Source organism: Megalops cyprinoides, chromosome 1 (assembly GCF_013368585.1).
Source record: "Megalops cyprinoides isolate fMegCyp1 chromosome 1, fMegCyp1.pri, whole genome shotgun sequence".
In the NCBI taxonomy this organism is placed as follows: Eukaryota; Metazoa; Chordata; class Actinopteri; order Elopiformes; family Megalopidae; genus Megalops; species Megalops cyprinoides.
In genome coordinates, this window is record NC_050583.1 from 8,538,863 (window position 1) to 8,561,668 (window position 22,806).

The window sequence follows — 22,806 nt, forward strand, 5'->3', positions numbered from 1 at the left end:
AGCCCTTGTTTCTCACTTTATTGCAGCCAGTCAGGGCTAGGGTAGGGCAGTGGGAACCTGTGGCTTGTTGAGACAGAGGCTTGCAGAGTCTGCTCATTGCAACCACAGTGACTGTTGGTCTTACGTGCTGCTTACGTACTTCTTACCTACAAAGCCTGTTCTGCTGTCCTTTCTGTCACCGCCACGGCCATAGTTGACGCTTGTTTGCTGTTGTTTGCCTGCATTTACGTCATGTGCATACCCACACACACACTCGACGCACAAACGCACAAACGCACGCACGCAGGCTCCCTCCCCAGGCCTCGATTGCCGCCTGCAAAGAGACTGGAACGGAATGGAATTTGAAACGTTTTAGCCAAAAATGTTTCCATGGTAACGGTGTTTTTTGCAGAAACGTTTCAGATTTCGTTCCGTTCTCCGACTTCGGCCGAAGCGGCATGGTGGGACGGGAGCGGCGGGAGCGGCGGGAGGGGGGGGTTTTGTGTACGGATGAACGCTTGGGTGAGTAGCCATCGCCATGGACATGCACCTGCTTGTAAGTTACACACAAATACACACACTCTGTCTCACTGTCTCACCATTACACATAATTTAATAAAAAATAATACTTTCCATGCTCCACCTTATTAATTCCCTATCAAGTTTTATTTGTATATGTTTTACACAGATAACACAGCCTTTGGTCTCTCTTCATTGTCTTTTGTCAAAGAGGCATTGGAAAGAGTACAGAGAAGGGCAACAAGACTAGTCTTGACTCTTGGGGGCACACGTCAAAAGCTACCCCTTTCTCCAACAGCAGCTGGACTTGGTCTTTTACTCTGAATATGAAATACGCAACTTCTCCAATTAAGTATCACCAATCTAACAAACATTTTTGATACATTCTCAGAGTTTTATCAGGACAGTGCAGAGCATCGCTCACACCCACATACACACACACACACGCATGCATGCACGCACGCACGCACACACACACACATGCGCACACACACACACACACATACATCGCTCACACCCACACACACACACACACACACACACACATACACACATGTGCACACACACAGGAATTGGGTACCTCTGCTGGGAGATGGGAGCTCTCAGGAAGCGCCTTCCTCTTCCCCTGCATCAGTGGGCAGTAAATCTCTGTGTCTGTGGAATGCTAGCAGACATGTGTCAGTATGGGAAATCAACAACAACAACACCCCCCCACCCCCAACCCCACCCCCCGGCCGAATCCTCCAAACGACACAAGTGGGATTTCGTTCTTTTTCGCATTCTCAAGTCATTCGTATTTTTCCATATGGCAGCCCTGTGTTCCTTGTGCCCTGTGTCTCCCCTCTACGTTTTTCAGATCAGTGGTGCTTTATTGGCAAGTCAAGCAAAAACATTGTTGTCAAAGCAATAATGTAAATGATCAAAACACAACTAGGTTACTCATACAACTGGGTTGACTTATTCAGAGGCAGGAAGTGTCTGAGTACCTGCACACGGTAAACAATCACAAACTGACCGAGGGCTCTGTGACTATACCCTGCTGAACTGGCTGAACTCTCTATAAATGGGCCCTTGGGTCTGAGCCAATCCTGAGAGCTGAACTGGCGGCAGCAAGGGACTGTCCAATCGGGGTCGTTTATGGCGCCTAGCACGATGCAGTGACGGCCGAGGCAGGATGTGATTTGAATTTGGCTGGGCAGAATGCTATCATAGCGGGGGGATTTTGTTTCAACGCCAAAAGAGGCCTGCTGAATGAGTCTGTGGACGGACGTGGGCACAGAAATTTACAGTTACGTTGACAGGCAGACTCCAGTGCTGTCAGATGCAGATTGTGGGTAGACATTTTTATCTGAATGCCTTTTGTGGCTGAAGTCAAGACTGAAGTCACGGTATACAAGACATACAAGAACTAGCGCATTGTACCTGGTCTTTAGCTGAGCTGATGACGCATTCACATACATGCCACACATAGCTAGGGAGGCTTATTAATACTTCAGTTTGCATTTCACCTTGCTGTTTGTATTCAGTACTTGTACATCAGGCTCCTCTCCCCACAACAGCCTCTGTACTCAAACGCAAGCACAGGCCATTGAGAATGCAATCATGCAGTACACACACACACACACACATCAAATACAACTGTTTTCACACTACAAGTCCCACAGTGCACCAGGGCGGAGGATGGGCGTGTCGCCCAACGTCACCGGAGCAACTCACAGGCATTTGCACAAGCCAGAGGGTGCCAAGACTGGTGCAGCAAGGCAAACGCCGCCCCTACCCCTACCCCTACCCCCACAAACCCAAATCATTCTGCCGCCGTGGGTTCTCGGTCACTCTCGGCAGATTCCAGGGCTGGCCTCGAACCCGGGCTGTAGCGCCTCAGATAGCCTCTCGGCAGACTTTGATGATGAAAGAAGAAAATGAAAAATAGGAGTGATGGTGCTGTGTGGTGATGCTGCCGCTGCTTACGATGACGGTGATGATGGAGATAATGATGACGATGTTGAAGGCCCAGGATAATGACTGTTATTGTAACGATAAGAGGCAGCAGGGGCAGGAACAGAAGGCTACATGAAGTATTCATGCTGACAGAGCTGCCTCTTACTGCTGGCGGGCCGCCAGGCACAATAGCATGCGATTCGTTTACAGTGGGCTGATCACTTATTTAAGAGCGCAGTTGGAGCCTAACTCAGTCGGAAAGCCAAGAATGTTCCGTGTTTGAAGAACACACTTTGTCCTCCACAGTTATAACTGTGACAGAGTTTTTTCCCCAGGGCCCGGTGTGTGACATACACCCAGAACAGAAGGAGTGTCTGGAACCGGAATAATCTATTTACTGATATAAGAGATTGCAAATGGTCTCAGAACGTGTGTGTGTGTGTGTGTGTGTATGTGAATGTGTGTGTGATTGTGTGTGTGTGTTTTTATATGTGGGTGCCTGTATGTGTGTGTGTGTGTACATCTGTGTGCCTGAAGGTACAGTATGCTGGCTTTTTTCTCTCGGTTTGTAGAGCTTATAAACACTGTGTTGAGTTTCTAAGCAGCTGAACTCCTTACTGTTTACTTTTAGATTTACTTCAGAATGTGCAGTGATGTTAGTCTGTGCTTTTGTTTGTCTTAGCAGACAGCACAGAGAGCTCCTTTGTATATTGGGGTTTGTGCAAATCATTGTATTTTTGTATGTGTGAACATTTTTGTATGTGCATCTGTTATCTCTCTGTTGTATATCTGTCATCAGGTTTTGTTTTGTATATGTGTGCATAGAGTTGGACTTTTAGTTGGATTTTTGCATATCTAAGGCCTGTTTGTGTGACATTGTAAGGGGGATGTTTGTATATATGAAAATGGAGTCAATATGTGTGAAGACTTCGGTGATCCCCTTTTCCTCTATCTCTCTTTTTCTTTCTCTCTCTGTCCCTCTGTCTGTATTTCTCTCTCTCTCTCTCTCTCTCTCTCTCTCTCTCTCTCTCTCTCTCCCTCTCTGTCCCTCTCTCTCTCCCTCCCTCTGTGTTGCCCCAGGTTGCATGGTGAGCCCAGGTGACGCCTCCCTATGAGGTGAGCTCTCCCTCGCTCCCCCCACCCCCTCCCGGCATCGGCAGCAGGACTAAGGGATGTCACAGGTGTTCCTTCTTTTGACCCTGCTCACGCTGTCCATCATCACCCAGGTAAGGCACCTGCACACACAAACACACACACACACTGGCACACATGCACGCACACACGCATACACGCACACACATACACTGACACACACACACACACACACACACGCAGACACACACACTGACACACATGCACGCACACACGCACACACATACACTGACACACACACACAGACACACGCAGACACACACATACAAACACACATGCAAACAAACACGCACGCATGCACACACACACATACACGCACACACACACACACAAGGGGAGGGGGGTTTAAACTGCGATTCTCATCGAGAAGTCTGTCTTTGGAGGAGTTTTGCAAGGACTCAGAGTTAGAGGAGAAAGAAGAGATGGGGAAATGCATGCAGAGGCTCATTAAGAGGAACTCCCTGAGCTCCTGAATGCAACAGCATCAATAAAACATGAATGGAATCTCTGGCCAATTAAAATCTGCAGGAATTCCAACAAGCACACCGCGTACAGCGTATTCCCATCAATTAAAGACCTCCGACCTTCTGAGGAGTGGACAGTAATTTGTTTTTTTTTTTTGTTTTTCCTCCCGTGATTAAAAGTTACCGCTTCACACTCATCGAAGGAAGAATAATTAATTTTCACCCTGGTTAAACTGAAGGCGATGAAATGCTAAACATCTGCATGAAATGAAAATAATTTGAAAAAAAAAAGAAACATGGAACTGCTACAGTGAGCGTTTTGCTCCCCGCGACAGACCACAGGGAGCTCAAACACTGAAGTGAGTCGAAGTGAGTTTAATGACCACTTAATCATCCGTGTTTAAAAACCCCAGGCGTGTTTATGACTTTGCTGCACGGCGTGACTTTAAAAATAAACAGCGGCCGCATCGCTGCCAAGATGGAGCGCTGTTGGGACGGCGCGGTAAACGGCCAGGCGTTGCCATGGCCGCGTGCTAAAGAGATTGGAGTACAGTTATCAGGCAGGTGGCACCAAAACAGACACCTGTGAATGACATTACACACGGAAGAAAAATGACAACCGAGTGATTGTGTGCTCCTCGGTGATCTATGTCAACCAAAACCCTGGCCAGTGCGCTGATTATCTTTGAGAAAGGTTTATGTTTTAAAGACAAAAATATTGGTGGAAAGCCGTTATTTTTGTTGTTGCTATTTTTTTAGTTTCAAGGGATTTTAGTAGATTGAAATTGTGATCCAGTCCTAGACCAGTGTGGATTCACTTTGAAACCACGCTGTTGTATTGATATAAGTTTGTGCTTGGTTGAGACTTGTGAACATAGTCATGTTAAAGCGATGGGCTCATATTGAGGCCAGCTTTATTATGATGAAAATATGCAATTAGGTTGAGACCACAGGGTCACAGTGTTGAAATGCTTATGTTCCATTTGCGATCAAAGATTGTGTTGTATGTGTTTTATTTCAGGTCTCCTCAACCAAAACCCTGAAGGTTTTGATGGAACAATGGATGAGCTACAAGAACGAGTGTACTCACAACATCAGTAGTGAGCCACCTGCCACAGGTGAGGCTGGGCTGATGACATCATCAACCTGTGACTGAGATTCATTTCTATTCTGTTAATGATAATGGTGGTAGGAAACGGAAATAGATTCCCGGTGGGGTGTTTTTTAGTCATCCATTTATCAGTAAAAATACCACATAGTTTGGAACCAGCCTGAAATGGAGGGCCCAATACTGGTAGCAGCCCCAATAGGTAACAATGATATTTAAAATGAAGAAGGATATTTAGCTGATGTTGACATGGTTCAATGGTGACACATTTGAAAATAATGAATAGTAATGAATCCATTTGAAGAATGTGGGTCTTTCGATGCTTCCAAAGTAAATATTCTGATAATAGGATTTCTCTGTCAGGCTCTGTAATTTGTCAAGATTTAAATTTGTTTTAGAAGGTTGCAAATTATTATTACTTTTTTTTTTTTGCAGTTGTCTTTGCCTTTCCCTTAATAATAAGTCCTTTAGTTCAAACAGGTCTTAGTGTTAATTCATAAAAGGAGGAAGGTAGGCCTTTTCACATCTGGTCTAGGTCACATCTCCAGTGTGGCATGATTTGTACAGTGGGATACCCTCAGACAGGCATCTTAACAGGCAATGGGCTTGTGTTTCTGATTCTGTGTGGAGCGGTACAGCTGTGGTCTTGGTGGTTTCAGGTTCAAATCTCTTGTGAGCCTCTCCTGACTGATCCCACTCTCTTCCTTTTTCATCTTTCGTTCCTGTCATACCTTTTATCTCAGTTGTGGTGTGTAACCGGACCTTCGACCATTACGCATGCTGGCCCGATGGGCTCCCCGGCACCACAGTCAACGTGTCCTGCCCCTGGTACCTGCCATGGTACTTAAAAGGTGAGAGCCCCAGGGAGGGGGGATGGGGGAGGAGGTTTTTGGGAATGGTAGGGGGTGAAGGTGGAGGACTAGTTGGGGATTTTGAGGTTTTGAGGGGTAGGGCCTAGGGGTAATGGTGGAGGGGTGTTCAGAGGTTTTGAGGACCTGAGGATGCTGGTGGAGGGGTGTTTAGCAGTTTTAAGTGTCTAGGGGTGATGGTGGAAGGGTGTTTTAAGGTTTTGAAGGTCAAGGGGAAAGTTGGAGGAGAGAGGATAGCTATGGTTATGAGTGTCTGGGGGTATAGATGAAGATGCAGGTAGAGGTTGTGGGGAACATTCAGAGGAGAGATGGTGTTGTCAGGTCCTCAGAATAGAAACAGCGGGGAGGATTTGGGTACTTACAGCGTGAAACAGGGAGTGAAGCAACCATTAATGTCAGACAAAAATCTGTGAAACAACACTTTGAGGTGGGATGAGTTTTTGAGTTAGGTGGTGACTTTGTGTCAGTTCAGTGACAATCTAAAGCAGGTCTAGTGGCAGTTGATTTTCAGTCTGGCAGCAGTTTATGCCAGTACAGGGCAGGCCCGCATTTGAAGCCATCTTGACGCCCGTGGGGTGACAGAGTAGAAGAAGAATGTGGGGCCAGAGGTAAGGGCTCTGGGAGAGGGTCGATCTAAAAGCCGCTATGAATAGTGAATCGTAGAGGAAAGGGCCGGGAACACAGAGACACGGTGAGAACGTGCACATGGGAACCATCAAACGGCAGGGACTCCTGACGTTTATGCTTTATTCCTTTAATCAGGTAGTTCTTAAACCAAAGGACATTAAGAGGCCCCATAAAGTTTGATTTGTAGGTGGAGCAGGGGAGCATGAATCTCTCGTTGTAGCAGACGTGAATGTTTTGGGGGGGTGGGGGGTGGATGTCAGGAGTTGTGGTTGCTAGGGATGTGATTGAAGAGGGAGAAAACCCCTGGAGGTCCACTTGGAGTGACCGGGTAGTGCGGGGGTGGTGACGGGTGTATTAGACACTGTGTTGTACTCTGTGATTCATACTGTGGGGTTGTATGTGTGTGTGTGTATGTGTGTGTGTGTGTGTGTGTGTGTGTGTGTGTGTGTGTGTGTGTGTGTGTGTGTGCGCGTGTGCGTTGTGTGTGTGTGTTTGCGTGTGTGTTTGCATGTGTTTGTGTGTGTGCGTGTGTTTGCATGTGTGTGTGTGTGTGTGTGTGTGTGTGTGTTTCAGTCCGGCAGGGCCTGGTGTACCGGTTCTGCACTGCAGACGGGCAGTGGGCCCCTATGAACACCACCGAGTGCGAGCAGGACGATCCCGCCCAAGTGAGAGAACACCGCCAGAGTGGGGAACGGGGGGGTGGAGGGGTGTGTGAGGGGTCAGGGGTGAGCATTGTGGTGCCTTTCATGACCTTTCATGCTGCATATAACTCACCAGGACCTTAAAGTAAATACAACTTGAGTTTAGTAGATACTCAGCCAAATGATTTGAAAAAAAAACACTGCAAAATTAAACAATACTAATGCACGGTCTGCACAGGGGCCATTTTAAAGACTGGATCTTGAAATCTGGAGAAAGGTCACCTTGTCCAAAACACTCATATATTTTTTGTGGTTGCACAATGTCCAATGTGCTTGATTTGTTGTTGTTATTTGTTTGGTACTCAGGACATTACTGGAAGGAAACAGGCTTTTTCCTTTTTTTTCCAGGTTTGAGCAGTAGAGGATGTGCAGGCAAAGACTAAAAGGAATATTTGAGCTCCAACATTATCATTGAATGTGTTAAAGTTTACAGTATATCAACATATGGCAAAAAATATTATGTAAAAAAATGTAAAATATGGTTTATATTAAAACCATCCTGTACTATTTCTGTGAGTCACATATTGAATGTGGACTTAAATGGACTGCATTTATATAGCGCTTTTCTACTCATTTGAGTACTCAAAGCACTTTACAGTTATATGCCTCACATCTACCTACCAGTGGCAGAGGCTTACCAACTGGCCACTGGGAGCTGTTGGGGGTTCAGTGTCTTGCTCAAGGACACTTCAACACTCTGCCAGGATGAGCCAGATTCAAACCAGGGACCTTCCAATCCCCAGTCGACTGCTCTAGCTCCTGAGCCACTGTCACCCCAGCATATATTTTCTTTTCATAACACATGCTATTATTCATGAAGTTATGTTCAGTGGTGATGATTGACATATTTCAGTCATTAAAATTCTTTATTCTTCATTCCATTTCATTTTTATTTAATAATGCCATGCAACATGTATTACATTTTCAGAAAAATATATTTGTATTTAAAAGTGCAATGGATGTGTAGGAGTAATGAGTGAAGTATTCTATACTCTGGGAGGGGTAGTGGACACAGACACAATCAGAGCTATGGTGAAAAGGTGGTCAAGAAACACTTGTGTTACAGCTTAGTTGGGCTGTAGGGAAGTTACTGTAAATATTGTTCATTGTAAAAAAAAGTCCTCAACTCCCAAAGGGAGATCCAAACCTCTTCTCATTGCACAGCTAAACTAATTGTCCACTGTCATTATAAGGTGAGCTAAAGGCAATTTGGCTTCAGCTCCATAAGCAGCAAAGGTAGCTAAGGAAGTCTCGGATACCACAGAACTCACACAAGCTACAAATTTCAGTTCTGCTATGCTTCTGTGGAGATGAGCTGCTGTGTACTAAATACTGCTGGTGTTCACTGAGGTTATGCCCAGTCTCATTCACTCTGTCACTCTCTCTCACTTTCTCTTCACTCCATTTTCCCTCTCGCTCTGTCTTTCTCCTCTTCACTTCTCTCTCTCTCCTCTTTACTCCTCTCCCCCCCCCCCTCTCTCCTCTTCATTCCTCTCCCTCTATTTCTTCTCCTCACTCCTCACTCCTCACTCCTCACTCCTCTCTCTCTCACACGCTCTCTCTTTCTCTCTGTTTCTCCGCAGCAACAATACGGCAGGATCCTCAGCAAGTTCAGGGCCATGTACACTGTGGGCTACTCCCTGTCCCTTGGGGCGCTGGTGCTGGCACTTGGCATCCTGGTGGCCTTCAGGTAAGAGACACATTTGCAGAGAAAGAGGGAGGGAGAGAGAGAGAGAGAGAGAGAGAGAGAGAGAGAGAGAGAAATACAGACAGACAGACAGAGAGAGAAAGAAAAAGAGAGATAGAGGAAAAGGGGATCACCGAAGTCTTCACACATATTGACTCCATTTTCAAGGGCATGATTCAAGTGAGAGACACACCTGCAGAGAGAGTGTGCGCTATAGGAAAGAGACATGCGTATCACTGTTGGGTTCTCCAAAAGTTTTTCTCCTGACTGCTCCTGTTGGGCTGTTTGGCCATTCTGCCTGGACGCTCTGACAACCAGAGGGTGAAGATTGATGAAACGTACACTGCCTTTACAGTAAGAAAGTGAGAATGGCTCTGCTCACACCACAGAGGATGAACTTTTCGTCTCCAAATCAAATCATCGGCTGAGCTCCCAGGTGATGCTTGTCCAATCAGCGCCTCGGTGAGACTTGTCATTAGATGTGCCCTGCAGCTGTATGACCACCGCAGGTATTGCTTGGCTTAGACTGGGTTTTGATCTGCTGTGTGATCAGGGGATTGTAAGAGAGGCAAAGCTGGGTGGTCGGATTGATTCAGTCAGTGTGAAGACAGACCACCACCTCTCCTCATGGACCTCCTCACCCCTCACCCCCCAACCCTTGCTACTCCCCCATCCTGGTTCTTTTTTTTTCCTCAGGAAACTCCACTGCATGCGGAACAACATCCACATGAACCTGTTCGCCTCCTTCATCCTTCGGGCTCTCTCCATTCTCATCAAAGACGCCCTGCTGGACACGCCCACCCTCAACCTCAACAACGACATGGCCCCTGACTACCAGGTGGAACGTTTGGCCAATACAGAGGTGCGCTTTTCCACCCCTGACGGGGGCCGGGGGTCGGGTTACCAAGTCCCCCCTTAGTTGCACACAGGGAGCAGCAAGTGTGATTCCAGACAAACAACCATGAGCACAAGGGGGTGGACACTTTTCCCAAAACTTTAAGATCGGAATGTCCCCAAAGGCTCAGTCTGATTTGCTTTTCCCGTTTATCACAGGACAGGCTGGCTTGCTATAGTGAAAACCAAACTGTTACAGGACAGGCTGGCTTACTATAGCGAAAACCAAACTGTGACAGGACAGGCTGGCTTACTATAGCGAAAACCAAACTGTGACAGGACAGGCTGGCTTACTATAGTGAAAACTGAACAGCTTTGAGCTTCAGAAATGTTTGGGTTTTTGGTTTGGTTTGGGAGTGACCTGAGGGCACGCGATGTAAGATCGAGTCTGTGCATTCGCGTGTGTTCCAGACGACCGCCGGATGCCGCATCGCTGTGGTGATGATGCAGTACAGCATCATGGCCAACAACTACTGGCTGCTGGTGGAGGGCATCTACCTGCACAACCTGCTGGTGGTCACCGTGTTCACAGAGAGGAACTACTTCAACATCTACCTGTGCATTGGCTGGGGTCAGCGCGCGTGTGCGTGTGTGTACGTGTGAATGCGCTCTCGTAAGCATGCGTGGGAGTACTGTGAGTGTGAAGGACTAGTGCACCAGCTTGAACTGTTAAGTGTGCGTGTGTGTGTGTGTGTGTGTGTGTGTGTGTGTGTGTGTGTGTGTGTGTGTGTGTGTGTGTGTGTGTGTGTGTGTGTGTGTGTGTGTTTATGCCTCACATATTTATCTGCGCATGTATTAAAGGGTATTTACACCATAGCACTCAAAGTTTAGAGAGAGGTTGAAGGGGTGAGGGGTTTGGAGAGAAAGTGACATGGGGGTCGGGACAATGACTACAACAGGCAGCAGTGGGGAATGGGGAGAAGACTGGAGGGGGGGGTTAGAGGCAGGGGATGGTTTCAGTTTGTTCTGTCTCTCAGTGTCTTTTGCACCCCACAGGGGCACCACTGATGTTCGTGTTACCCTGGATCACTGCCAAGTACCTGTACGAGAACGAAGAGTAAGTACTCTGCTTCGTACTAACCTCCCACCTGAGGTACGCATCCACAAGTGCATCGCATTGTCCGAATTTGCAAAGAAAAGAAGGGGCTGAATAATGCCTGCAATCCAGCTCTTTAGGGCTGAAGATCCCCTGCCGCTGTCTCGCTAAGCGTCATCGGATTTCCTCAGAATCTCTCTGCCCCGGGAGGTGTGGATTAGGCATTTTGCTGGTGTTCCTGTTACAGAAGGCGTGTGGGATATCGAATTCTCCCCCCGCGTTTCGCAGCCTGCTGCCGAAAACCGCATGTTTGGAGTTGTACAATTAATGCATCGTGATCCCCTGAATCCCGCCAACTAAGTGCTTCAAAAATGTTTTGCCTTGCACAGTCATTGCTTTCAGCCTGACCCTTGCAGACTTATAACAGTAAGCAGCTCTGGCTCCAGTACCGGGGTGTGTTTGCCCTAAATTTGAACCAACTTTTAAGAGTTTGATGCTTATCTTGCCTCTGGTTTTTAGCTAGATGCATTAACGCTCATGTGTTCTTTTGTTAATTTTACCCATGACCTTGTTCTTCTTTGCCTCATGCAACATGTTCTGCATGTTTTATGATGGCCTTGTTATTTGCTCTGGATAAAAGACATCTGCAAAATGAATTACTACTGCTAATAATAACAACAACAACAACAACAACAATCATGATCATCATCATTATCATCATCATAACTATCATATGCCAGCTGAAGAACCAAATAACAAACCTACCATCTTTGAGGGTTTCATGCCCGACTAATGAGGGGTCCATGTTTGGCTGCCTCTTGAATTTTTGTTGAATGCTTGTTGGATATTTCTTTTAATTTTTTTTTCATAATACCGACACGAGCATGTGTTCTTACGTACTTGTCATGTGGGTATGCTTGCATGTTGTTTTAAATGTGCTAGACTGCTATGCGGAGGGACAAGTTTAATGCAAAGCAAACCTCTGTGCATAACAGATAATCTGATCTAATCTAATTTAGAAATCGAATTTGACATCATCTAATCTAATTTGTGAAAGCTTGTGCTCTGCTCTTGTGAATGCAGTAAAGGGCAGAGTCAACTCGTTCCTTCTACATTGTCACACTCTTCATTTGCAGACGCTCTAATTATGGTGCCTTATATGTTACAGTTTAGCTGTGAATTTAGCTATAAAGATTTATCCAGTTGAAGTGGATATCTGTGTTAAGCCTGCAGCAGCACCCTGCCTAAAAAAATTAAACCAACAAACTTCTGGTTACTTGCTGGTTACCTGCCACACCAGATTGCTGCCTCAAGGATGCAGTGAGGCACTGACACTCTTACGGACTCTTTAGTGAACTCTGAACTCTGAACACTACCCAAGAATTAAACCAAAAACCTTCTCGTTACTTGCTGGTTAATTGCCACACCAGATTGCTTCCTGCCGCATACAGTGAGGCCCTGACACTCTCACGCATTCAGTCCCTCTGTGCACAGCAGTCTAGGGGGAATCTCCATCACATCAGCATCGCCTGGCCCTGAGGCACCATTACATTGCCTGTGATGCACCACTCTGTCAGGCAGTCCAGAGAGAGTGAAGATAGGACTTCTCTCTCAGGCTTGGTGTGGGCTTCACCGCCAGGTCTGACAAAATTGAGAAACCTGCAGATTGCATGTATGTCCAGGCGGTCTAGCTGTGCTGTCTGCTCTGTAAGATATGGTTAAGTGAAGTGCATCCACTATAATGTTTATCTTTATGCATGTCAGGGGCGCAAACCGAGCGGAAAATCCCTGAGCTACACGAGCAGGGGGTAGGTAGTCTTCAGCTGCATCACCAACCCAAAGCTCCTGGACTCCAATAGATTCCTGCCGCAGCTATCAAACTGCCAGGGCTCAACGTCACAAGCATACCTTCAAGAAAAGAGGGATGCTTCTTTCCTTCTTTTGCTTTTGTTTGCATAAACGACACACTCCGAAGATCTCTAACACAAGTCCAAAGATCTCTGCAGAGCGGAGCAGGCGAAAGTTTCTCATGCGAGACATTCAGAGGGACGAGGCCCCTAGCGTTGGACCTCTGCTCTGCTCCGCCTCAAGACGAATAAAAGAAAAGTGGTATTCACCCATCCGCGCAATCCGCCCTTAGTCTGTGTCCGACCTTCTAAACGGAGTCGCCAGGGGGTTTCAGCGATGTGTCGGGGGGGGATGCGTTCACCTCTCGATCGAAAACGGGGATGGATGTTGAATGAGATCACCCCCGGCGACTCCCTCTGCTGGTCCTCGCCCCAGAGGCGGCTCACGGGCCGAGCCGATCGACCAGCCTGACCGGATGAATGACCCTCGGAGCGAATCGATAGGTTTAATTGAGCTTGATGCTGGAGGAGCATTCACAGACACGCCGTGTCACCCTCTGCCACCCACGGTGAGTGGGTCAAAGTGACAGCGAGCTGCGCACAGCGCAGCGGAGAAAGACTGCAGTCCCGAAGTGAGAACGTGACACCAGCGGGCCGGAGCACGCCGTTCACTCGTTCCATTCTTACATTATATTGCTCTCATTTGGCAGTCACTCCTATCTAGAGTTTTTTTTACTGAGCATACTTTTTTTTTTTTTCTTTTTCGTTTATACAGACTGGATATTTACTGAGGCAATTCTAGGCTGTATGAATGTATATACAATTGTAAGTCACTCTGGATAAGAGCATCTGCTGTAGCGTAATGCAACGCATCGCAGCCGTCATTACCGTCATGGTCATCCTCCTCCTGCCCATTTGTAGACTGGGAAACGCCAAACAAGAAGACAGATGCTTCTGGTCCAGTGATCACTGAAGTTGTACAACCACCATATGTCAGCTTTGGTCGCACCCCCCTGCAACCATCAATGGCCGTCCTCCTCCTGCCCATTTGCACTCTGGGATGTTACACTACACATTTATGCAGCTGGGTGTTTATGGAGGCAACTGTGGGTTAAGTGCCTCGCCCAAGGCGTACAGCAGCAGTGGCCCAGCAGGGAATCAAACCAGCTTTACAGATCCTGCTCCTTACCAATACTCCATGCTGCTGCGAAGTGCACAGGCACCAACCACGGAAATGGCCCCATCTGGACCAGTGATCTCTGGAGACGTCCTACCACCACATCCCTTTCAGTCTAACTCACGTGAGGGGGAGGCAGCTGCTAGAGAAAGTGGACTTGCCCAGCTCTCCTAGTCATAATCGAATTTCAGAGGTCTCTGATTCCCCCCCCCCCCCCCCCCCCCCCCCAAGTTAAATGAGACGAGGTAGGGTGTGGGGATAATTTCTTTGCCAATTTTAAACAGGCGCTTCCTGTCACTTCACTACATGAGATGGGTTGACTCACAAAAGGCTCTGAGGCAAAGGAATTAGATTAAGGTGACACGTCAGCCGTTCTCTAAAGGAGAGAGAGCGCCGGCGTTTGGATCGACGTTTGCGGCGGTGGCGGTGGCGGCGGCGGCAGTCGTTTGCGACGATGACAGCGCGCGGGGGTGTCCGAAAGGGGAAGACGCGTGAGAATAAAGAGCGCTGGGGCGCAGAGGATGTAATTGACCACGGCTCTCTGAGAGCAGCGTTACGCTGAGCTGCCAGACTGGTTTTATGCCATGGCCCAAGTCAGATTCATGGCTCCACACGCCAGCTGCAGTAAGCAGGCGTGAGATAAGCATGTAGAAAATGGCATTACAATAGCAATCACTGACATTATCATTTAGCTCCATAGCTGGTGGCTCATAACCAGGGCAAATTGCCATACTTATGTATTACACATTTACGCCGGTTGCACAGTGAAGACGGTGGAAAAAGCGTCCCGCTCAGAGGTTTAACAGCATTGCCCCATCTGAGATCTGAACCTGCAGTATCCTGGTTATGAGAGCAGTTCCTCGAAATAAAACCATGCTATTGCCCCTTCAGAACACGAGACTCCTCTTTAACTAAGAGCACAAGAGAAAGGGAGGGGAGAGAAAAACGGTGTGTGTAGATGTGCTTTTGAAGCCTTTACTGTAATGCTGTTGTATGGCCTCACAGGCATTATGTAGAGGCCTTCTTGCATTCTCTTTTCTGTATAGGTGAACATGAGCCCCAGGATGAGGTCCATTCATTCATCCACCCATTCATTCATTGATTTTGTAATATTACATCTGCGTAGTATCGGTATACTATAGTACAGTATAGTAGACTCTAGTGCATCTCTACGGTATTAGTTTATGTCTTTGTGGAATTTCATCTCATTCCCAGCATGCTCTTCTCCTCAGGTGCTGGGAGCGTAACATCAACATGGGCTACTGGTGGATCATTCGCTCCCCCATCCTGTTTGCAGTCCTGGTGAGTGCTCTCATCCTCTCTCTTCCTCACTTTTTCTTTGTCTCTCTTGTTCTCTCTCTCTCTCTCTCTCTCTACCCCTTTGTTGTATTTTTCACCTTAATCCAATATGCTGTAACAGCTTCAGACTCAGCTGTGTAGCAGATCTTATTTATGCGCAGCAGAACTCCCGAATGCTCAGCAGAAATCTTCAGACGTAGCATAACCCCCTCATTTGTTGTAGAACTTCCCGATTTGTCACAGAATTCTTAGGCGTGTGGCAGAAATTTTCAAATTCTAGGAGAGCTTCCTGATTTGTTAGAATTCCTAGACATGTAGCAGAACTTCCTGACCTGTGGCAGAACTTCTGTCAGGCAGAATCCTTCACCTGGAAGAAGAACTCTTTGATGAGTCATCAAACTCAGCAGATCTACTCAATGCTGCAGCTTGAATTTCCTGATGAGTGAGCAGGGACTTACTCCCTGCTTCTGATGCTGGTTTTCCTGTGTGTGGAGACTGAATGCAGCCCGATGCATTCCAGAAACACACCCCATTATTACATCATCAGCAGTGAAATTCTCACAGTCACTCCCTTGTTATATAAACACCCCACACCGGCTGCAGGTGATCCTCAGACATGAGGGTCCATTAAGCGGCCAGCAGCCTGGCTTAATGGTTTAATAGGCCAGAGCATTACATTAAATTACATTACATGCATTTAGCAGACGATCTTATCCAGAGCGACTTCCATCACAATATTATATAAGTGTATCCATTCAAGTTAATTGAGCGACAGTGTCAGACCAGGCTAACAACACTCCCAGATCAGTGAGTGTGAGCATAACACTATTCAAGCACTACCACTACTTGTGCAATCAGACTAGGCAACTGACGCCAAGTACACTACCATACATCAGACAATAGACCACGGAATCCAAAATACATTGCAATACTACACGTAAAATAAACATCAAATACTAGAGGTAGCAGGTGTTAGGGGACAGGCATTGAAGTGGAACTCAGATGCAGTCGGAAGAGGTGGGTTTTCAGTCTACGTCAGAAGATGGCCAATGAGTCCACTGTCCTGACCTCTGTGGGGAGTTCATTCCACCACTGAGGGACCAGTACAGACAGGGATCGTGTCTGAGAGTAGTGACCCTACTGAGATGGGACAATCTTGGTGGAACATAGGGTTTGACGACCAGTTGGCACAATCGATTTCCAGGTGGGGGTCCAGGTGGCTGTACTGTTAAGGACAATGCTCGACCCAGCCTCAGTAAATGTCCATCTGTACGGATGGATAAAATATAAGCTAAATTGGCTGGGGCTATGTACCAAACCAAGAACTGATGCAAGGGATAATGTGAGAATGTTGGGTGCATTGCTGTTGGAAAGTGATAGATTGTTGTTGATATTCGAAGCCCTATGTAAACAGTTCAGGCCCTCTGAGTCTGCCCTCTGTCTCTCGGCACAGCCAAAAAATTTGGGTCTGTGTGAATTCCCCACGCCACCATGGCTTGCGTCTGGTAGGAGAACGTTTTCCAGTGAATCGAGAAAAGACTGCCTCCCCTTTAGGGATGTGTTGCTGTAGAGCGTTGCTTGGATCGAGGATAAGCAGCAGCCAGGAGCAGGGTTGGGGCTTTGCATTTGGCTTAAGACCACCCACAGCACACCGCTACCGTTCCGTACCGTGAAGAACTCGGTAAAGAACTGCGGTAAAGTCTGATGTTTCAGCAGCAGGAACTTGTTGAGTTAAGGGGGGGGTCTGTCTGTCCTTGAGCAATGTCTCCATGGAGACAAGTCCCCTACTTGTGTCATAGCCTCCTACTCTTTTTTTTTTTTAATACAGAGACAGTCAGTGGAATTATTACATGAAATAAAGAAACAGTGGAATCGGAGAACTTTGGGCGTTCCAGTACAGGCTTTGACACAGTGCCAGATACTGTCAAGAATATAGATTCTGGTCATTAAAGCCGCTTATGTTCATATGTTCTCTCCAACCCCTGCCCCTCGTGTACATTCTCACGTATTCTTATGGGAGCAGGTCACTGAGGCAACTGCCATACGGAAAAGGTTTCCTTATTAATCCAGGCACGCAAATCACTGCGTCCCCGCTGTTGTGTAATTTCGCATCGCGCAAACCGGCGCCGTGGTAACGGGGCTTGGCCGAACGTGGTCTGAAACAGGCCTTTCCGCTGATGTAACCCAGCCACCGTGATGCAACTGAGGATTCCACTTGCTGGCATGCCACCCTGAACTTGCATTAGCAGAGTGGGCATCAGGCCATGGCATTAGCGGTGGGTGTATAATCATTCTTGTGCTATCAAGTGTTTTGAAAAGTTTGAGAAAGAGTGGCTGTGGTTTGGCCCTCAGTGTGTGTGGTCTTGTTTTGGTGGTCTCCTCTCACTTGGGACAATGGTGGGAGGTTTGGAGAGGTGGAACATTATGATTCAGACATTCTTATAGACTAGAACCCCTCCATCTAATATATGCTAAAACTAAATTTTAAGGGTTGACAAACACATGCGCGCACACACACAGACACACGCAGACAGCGATGCTCACACACAGGCACATAGCATAGCTTTCCGCCGGGTGACTGACCATCTGTGTCGTTTCTGCCTTCTCCCGCAGGTCAACTTCTTCATCTTCATCAGGATAATCAAGATTCTGATGTCCAAACTCAAGGCGCATCAGATGAGATACACAGACTACAAGTTCCGGTAGAGTGCTACTCTGTGCCGAGTTCACTGACCCCTGGGGGTGGACTTTCCCTTCTGTAATCACTCCTCCTCCTCTTTTTCCTTTCCTTGCCGCACACACCTCTTTTTCTTTTTCTGCCTTTGTCTTTCTCTTTTCCTATGCTCTGTGGTCCCACTTTTTCTCTCTCCCTCGCCTTTTCTCTGATTCTCTCTCTTCTTTCTCCCTCTTTTACCCTCGCACTCTTCATTCCTCTCTCTACTCTCTCTTGCTATTTCTCCCCTCATAATCTGTCACTCTCTTTCCTCTGTCTCTCTCCATCTTGCCTTCCCTCCCTCTCCTTTCCTCTCCCTCCCTCCCTCCTTCACTCATTCATTCTCTCACTCTCTCTCTCCCTCCCTCGCTCACTGTCTCTCTCTCTCCCCCTCACTCACTCTCTCCCTCGCTCACTCTCTCTCTCCCTCCCTTGCTCATTGTCTCTCTCTCTCTCTCTGTCTCTATCTCTCTCTCACTCTCTCTCACTCTCTCTCACTCTCTTTCCCCCTCACTCACTCTCTCCCTCGCTCACTGTCTCTCACTCACTCTCTCTCTCTCTCCCTCCCTCGCTCACTTTCTCACTCTCTCTCTGTCTCTCTCTATCTCTCTCTCTCTCTCTCTCTCTCTCTCTAGCCTGGCAAAGTCCACTCTCACCCTGATCCCCCTGCTGGGGATCCACGTGGTCCTGTTCATCTTCGTGACGGACGACCACACCCCAAACGGATCCCTGCGCCTCATCAAGCTCTTCTACAACCTCTTCTTCAACTCCTTCCAGGTCAGAGGTCATGGTCTATGTCAGGCATATACTGTTGTGTGTGAAAAAAAAGAAAAAAAAACACTCTTGTTTCTCCCATCACAGGGCCTGCTGGTAGCCATCCTTTACTGCTTTGTTAACAAAGAGGTGAGTCCCCTTCCCCTCTTGCCTACACTGGATCAATGGACATGTGCTGGTCATTCTGTCTTGGTTTGCCAGCAATGTGGCATAGCCGTTAGGACACTGAACTTTTACTCAGAAGGTTGCAGGTTTGAATCCCAGGCAGGGCAGTGCTTTTAGGCCTTTGGGTGGGGCATTTCAACTGAGTAGCAAGTGTTCATACACATAAAGTGGGTTTATAGTACTTACAACGTAATAAAACTATAAACGGGGGGCGGCAGCGCAGCATAGTGGTTAAGGTTATGTGGTAAACTTGTAACCGAAAGGTTGCCGGTTTGATTCCCCACTGGGGCATTGCTGCTGTACCCTTGGGATAGGTATTTAACCCACAATTGCCTTGGTAAATACCCAGCTGTATAAATGGATAACATTGTCTGGGTAAGAGTGTCTGCTAAATAATGTATTGTAATGTAACATGATAAAAGTCACCCTGGATAATATTGTCTGTTTAGCAAAGAAAGAGAAAGGACTGTGATGGACTGGGTATGCAGGAAAACTGGAAAAGCCTTGTGAAGTGTCCACTGTCTGAATTACACATGGAAATCAAATCGGATTTTACCTCATCACTGGATAACAAACTTAGAAGTAATTACCAAATCGTAAACATGCCTTAGAAGTAGCCTGACCCCAAAATCCCAGAAAGAAAACCTTACTCTCACCTCTCAGACAAATAATTACAGGAAGAACGTATTGCCTGATTGTGCTGGGACTCATACGTATGCAGCGGTGGTAACCTGAGATCAGTGGTTTGTACCGTTTTCACTTAACGCAATTTAATTTGAAGCTCCCCTCTGTGATCGGAAAGAAACGCATCTGTTCCTCTGTTCTGGCTGGTCAATTTCAGCACTTCACATGGCTTTGGAAATTCCACAGTACATTCAAGACAAATTCAATTCAATCAATTTTAAATTGAATCCTACTAAATTCCTCATGCTTATCCATTCAAATCCATGTGGCATGTCCACCCCCTCTTTCTCTCACTTCCTGTTACCCTCAATATCATTTTCTCTCTCCCCCTCTGCTTCTCTCTGTATCTTTCTCCTGTCCTCTCCCTTTCTCTCCCTCCCTCTTTCTGCATCTTTCTTTTTCTCCCTTCCTCTCCCTCCTCTTCTTTCTATATCTCTATCCTCCCCTCCCTATTCCACTCTCTTCCTACTCCCACTCTCTCTTCCTGTATCCCCCTCTCCCTCGCTCTTCCTGTATCCTTCGCTCTTTCCCTGTCCCTTTCTCTTTCTGTATCCCCCCTCTCTCTTCTTCCCTCTCTCCCTCTCTTTCTGTATCCCCCCTCTCTCTTCTTCCCTCTCTCCCTCTCTCTTCCTTTATCCCTCTCCCTCTCCCTCTCCCTCTCTCTTCCTATATCCCCCTCTCCCTCTCTCTTCCTCCCTCTCTCCCTCTCTCTTTCTGTATTCCTCTCTCTCTTTTCCTGTATCCCCCCCTCTCCCTCTCTCTTCCTGTATCCCTCTCTCTCTCCCTCTCTCTTCCTGTATCCCTCTCTCCCTCTCTCTTCCTGTATCCCTCTCCCTCTCTCTTCCTGTATCCCCTTCTCCCTCTCTCTTCCTGTATCCCCCTCTCCCTCTCTCTTCCTCCCTCTCTACCTCTCTCTTTCTGTATTCCTCCCTCTCTGTTCCTGTATCCCCCCCTCCCTCTCTCTTCCTGTATCCCTCTCCCTCTCCCTCTCTCTTCCTGTATCCCTCTCTCCCTCTCTCTTCCTGTATCCCCCTCTCCTTCTCTCTTCCGGTATCCCTCTCTCCCCCTCTCCCTCTCTCTTCCTGTATCCCCCTCTCCTTCTCTCTTCCTGTATCCCCCTCTCCCTCTCTCTTCCTGTATCCCTCTCTCCCTCTCTCTTCCTGTATCCCCCTCTCCCTCTCTCTTCCTGTATCCCCCTCTCCTTCTCTCTTCCTGTATCCCCCTCTCCTTCTCTCTTCCTGTATCCCCCTCTCCCTCTCTCTTCCTGTATCCCTCTCTCCCTCTCTCTTCCTGTATCCCCCTCTCCCTCTCTCTTCCTGTATCCCCCTCTCCCTCTCTCTTCCTGTATCCCCCTCTCCTTCTCTCTTCCTGTATCTCTCTCCATCTCTCTGCAGGTTCAGTCTGAGATGCTAAAACGCTGGCGGCGCTGGAAGCTGGGGAAGGACATTGAGGAGGAGTACAGACACACCCACAGCCAGACGCCCCACGTCAAGAGCAACAGCATCGCGGCCAACCCCCCCGACGCCCCCGAACCGTCCGAGCCCTCCGAGCCCCCCGAACGCTCCCTGTCAGCCGAGGCCTCCGAGGAGAGCCGCAAGCTGGTGGCCGGCTGTCAGAACGGCACGAGCAAGGGCAAGGCCCACCTGCTGTTCCCCGCCCCGCCACGGGAGGGCGCCAGCAACTGCAGCACCCTCACTGAGAGCATCAGCCTGGAGGACAGAGTGCAGTGCTACCAATGCCCACCGGAGGGCGCCGAGAGCAACTTCTGAGAGGCTGCCGTCTGCCCTGGGGCAAAGGTGGCAGCTGTCAATCACTGTGGCCCCCGCTCTGGCCCACTGTCAGCCCAGGACTCCCCTGCTGGGTGGCGGCCCAGGGTAGGTTGTATTGAGTCAGGTCAGAAAGGGTATCTGCCGCAAAGGATGTACCTGGCACAGATCCGCGTGTGAAAAGCTTAACTCTGTCCAGCCATGACAGGAACACACACACACACTCATCTCCGTGTCTCCGTGACCACAAGAGGAACACGTTCACCTCTCTCTGCCTCCCTGCGTTCTCTACCGCAACCACACAAGGACCGGTCATCGCCTCTGTGTCTTTGCTGTAGCGCGGGAGACAATGGCGGTCTCTCTCTTGCTCTGCTGCTGCAGCGTGACTTCAGCTGCCGTCCTGGGCCAGCATTTTGAAACTGCGTCACACTCGCACGTGAAAAAGGAGGAAAGAGAAAAAGAGTCAAACTGAAAAAAAAACGTCATGCAGACCTCAAACAGAAAAGCGCAGTCCTGTTGTGAACAACTGGCAGAAAGAAACAGGGTGACAGCTTTACTGTTCCATCGGCTTCATGTGTCAAACTGCAGACACAGACACACACAACCACACTCGTATTCTTTGCACAGAAAAAAAACAGCATGTTCAGACAGACAGACACACACACACACCCCCACACACACATACATACAAACATAGCATCTGTGGCCACTCAAAGGGACATCCTGTGCTTTCATATTTGGCTGCCACTGCTCTGTGAAGCCCTCAACATGAGTTGTTCCCAAACAGCCCCATTCAGCCCTGCACAATGGTCATGTGATCAACACAGTCATCTGGCTTATAGTCGGCCCAGGCTGGAACTCCACAGAGATCTTCAGCTCCCAGCTGCAGCTCTCATCGAATGTTCCGGAACGTTGCCGTCGCAGGCATTCCAAGTACCCCCTCATGCCAGGGTATTGATAGAACTACCTGGATATTGAGGGTTTGTGGTGGGACCAGAGCACAGTGAAGTCATGCAGGATCGTTTTTATTATTATTATTATTTTATTATTATCAGTATCTAGGCGCCCCTACTCCCAGGAAAGCTGAGTTAGCAGCAGTAAAGTATGTGCTGTGAAAGTAGGTTGAAAGTGTGTCATTCTGGTGCGGGTACGTCCCTCCCTGTGCTTTGAGGACACTGGGGCTCACGACATGTGGGTGAAAAAACAGGATCGTGTTGCAAAGATAACGCTGCAGAAATAAGGGTGATTCAACAACACCCATTACATCCCCTCTCATATCTCTGCCGTAAGCCGTTATCTTCCCTCTCATCATGCCTCTCCGAGCGCGAGCGCTGCAAGCCTCGAAGGATGAGCGGGGACGGGGCCGGAATGGATTCGATACGGAGGGGGAAATTCATACAATATCAC

General features: G+C 48.0%; 1 protein-coding gene across 1 annotated transcript in view; it reads left to right on the plus strand.

Annotated features, from left to right (window-relative positions):
* The window catches only part of gcgrb (glucagon receptor b), a 73,641-nt gene extending 51,772 nt beyond the window's left edge, over positions 1 to 21,869 (plus strand). The window contains exons 2-14 of the mRNA XM_036544730.1: positions 3,517 to 3,662; positions 5,074 to 5,170; positions 5,904 to 6,011; positions 7,230 to 7,321; positions 8,941 to 9,047; positions 9,741 to 9,906; positions 10,350 to 10,509; positions 10,935 to 10,995; positions 15,231 to 15,300; positions 17,911 to 17,999; positions 18,646 to 18,787; positions 18,872 to 18,913; positions 21,028 to 21,869. Of these exons, the coding sequence (XP_036400623.1) occupies positions 3,609 to 3,662; positions 5,074 to 5,170; positions 5,904 to 6,011; positions 7,230 to 7,321; positions 8,941 to 9,047; positions 9,741 to 9,906; positions 10,350 to 10,509; positions 10,935 to 10,995; positions 15,231 to 15,300; positions 17,911 to 17,999; positions 18,646 to 18,787; positions 18,872 to 18,913; positions 21,028 to 21,402 (1,563 nt within the window). The 5' untranslated portion in view covers positions 3,517 to 3,608 and the 3' untranslated portion in view covers positions 21,403 to 21,869. The remainder of the gene's footprint in view (positions 1 to 3,516; positions 3,663 to 5,073; positions 5,171 to 5,903; positions 6,012 to 7,229; positions 7,322 to 8,940; positions 9,048 to 9,740; positions 9,907 to 10,349; positions 10,510 to 10,934; positions 10,996 to 15,230; positions 15,301 to 17,910; positions 18,000 to 18,645; positions 18,788 to 18,871; positions 18,914 to 21,027) is intronic.
* The last annotated feature ends 937 nt before the right edge of the window (positions 21,870 to 22,806 follow it).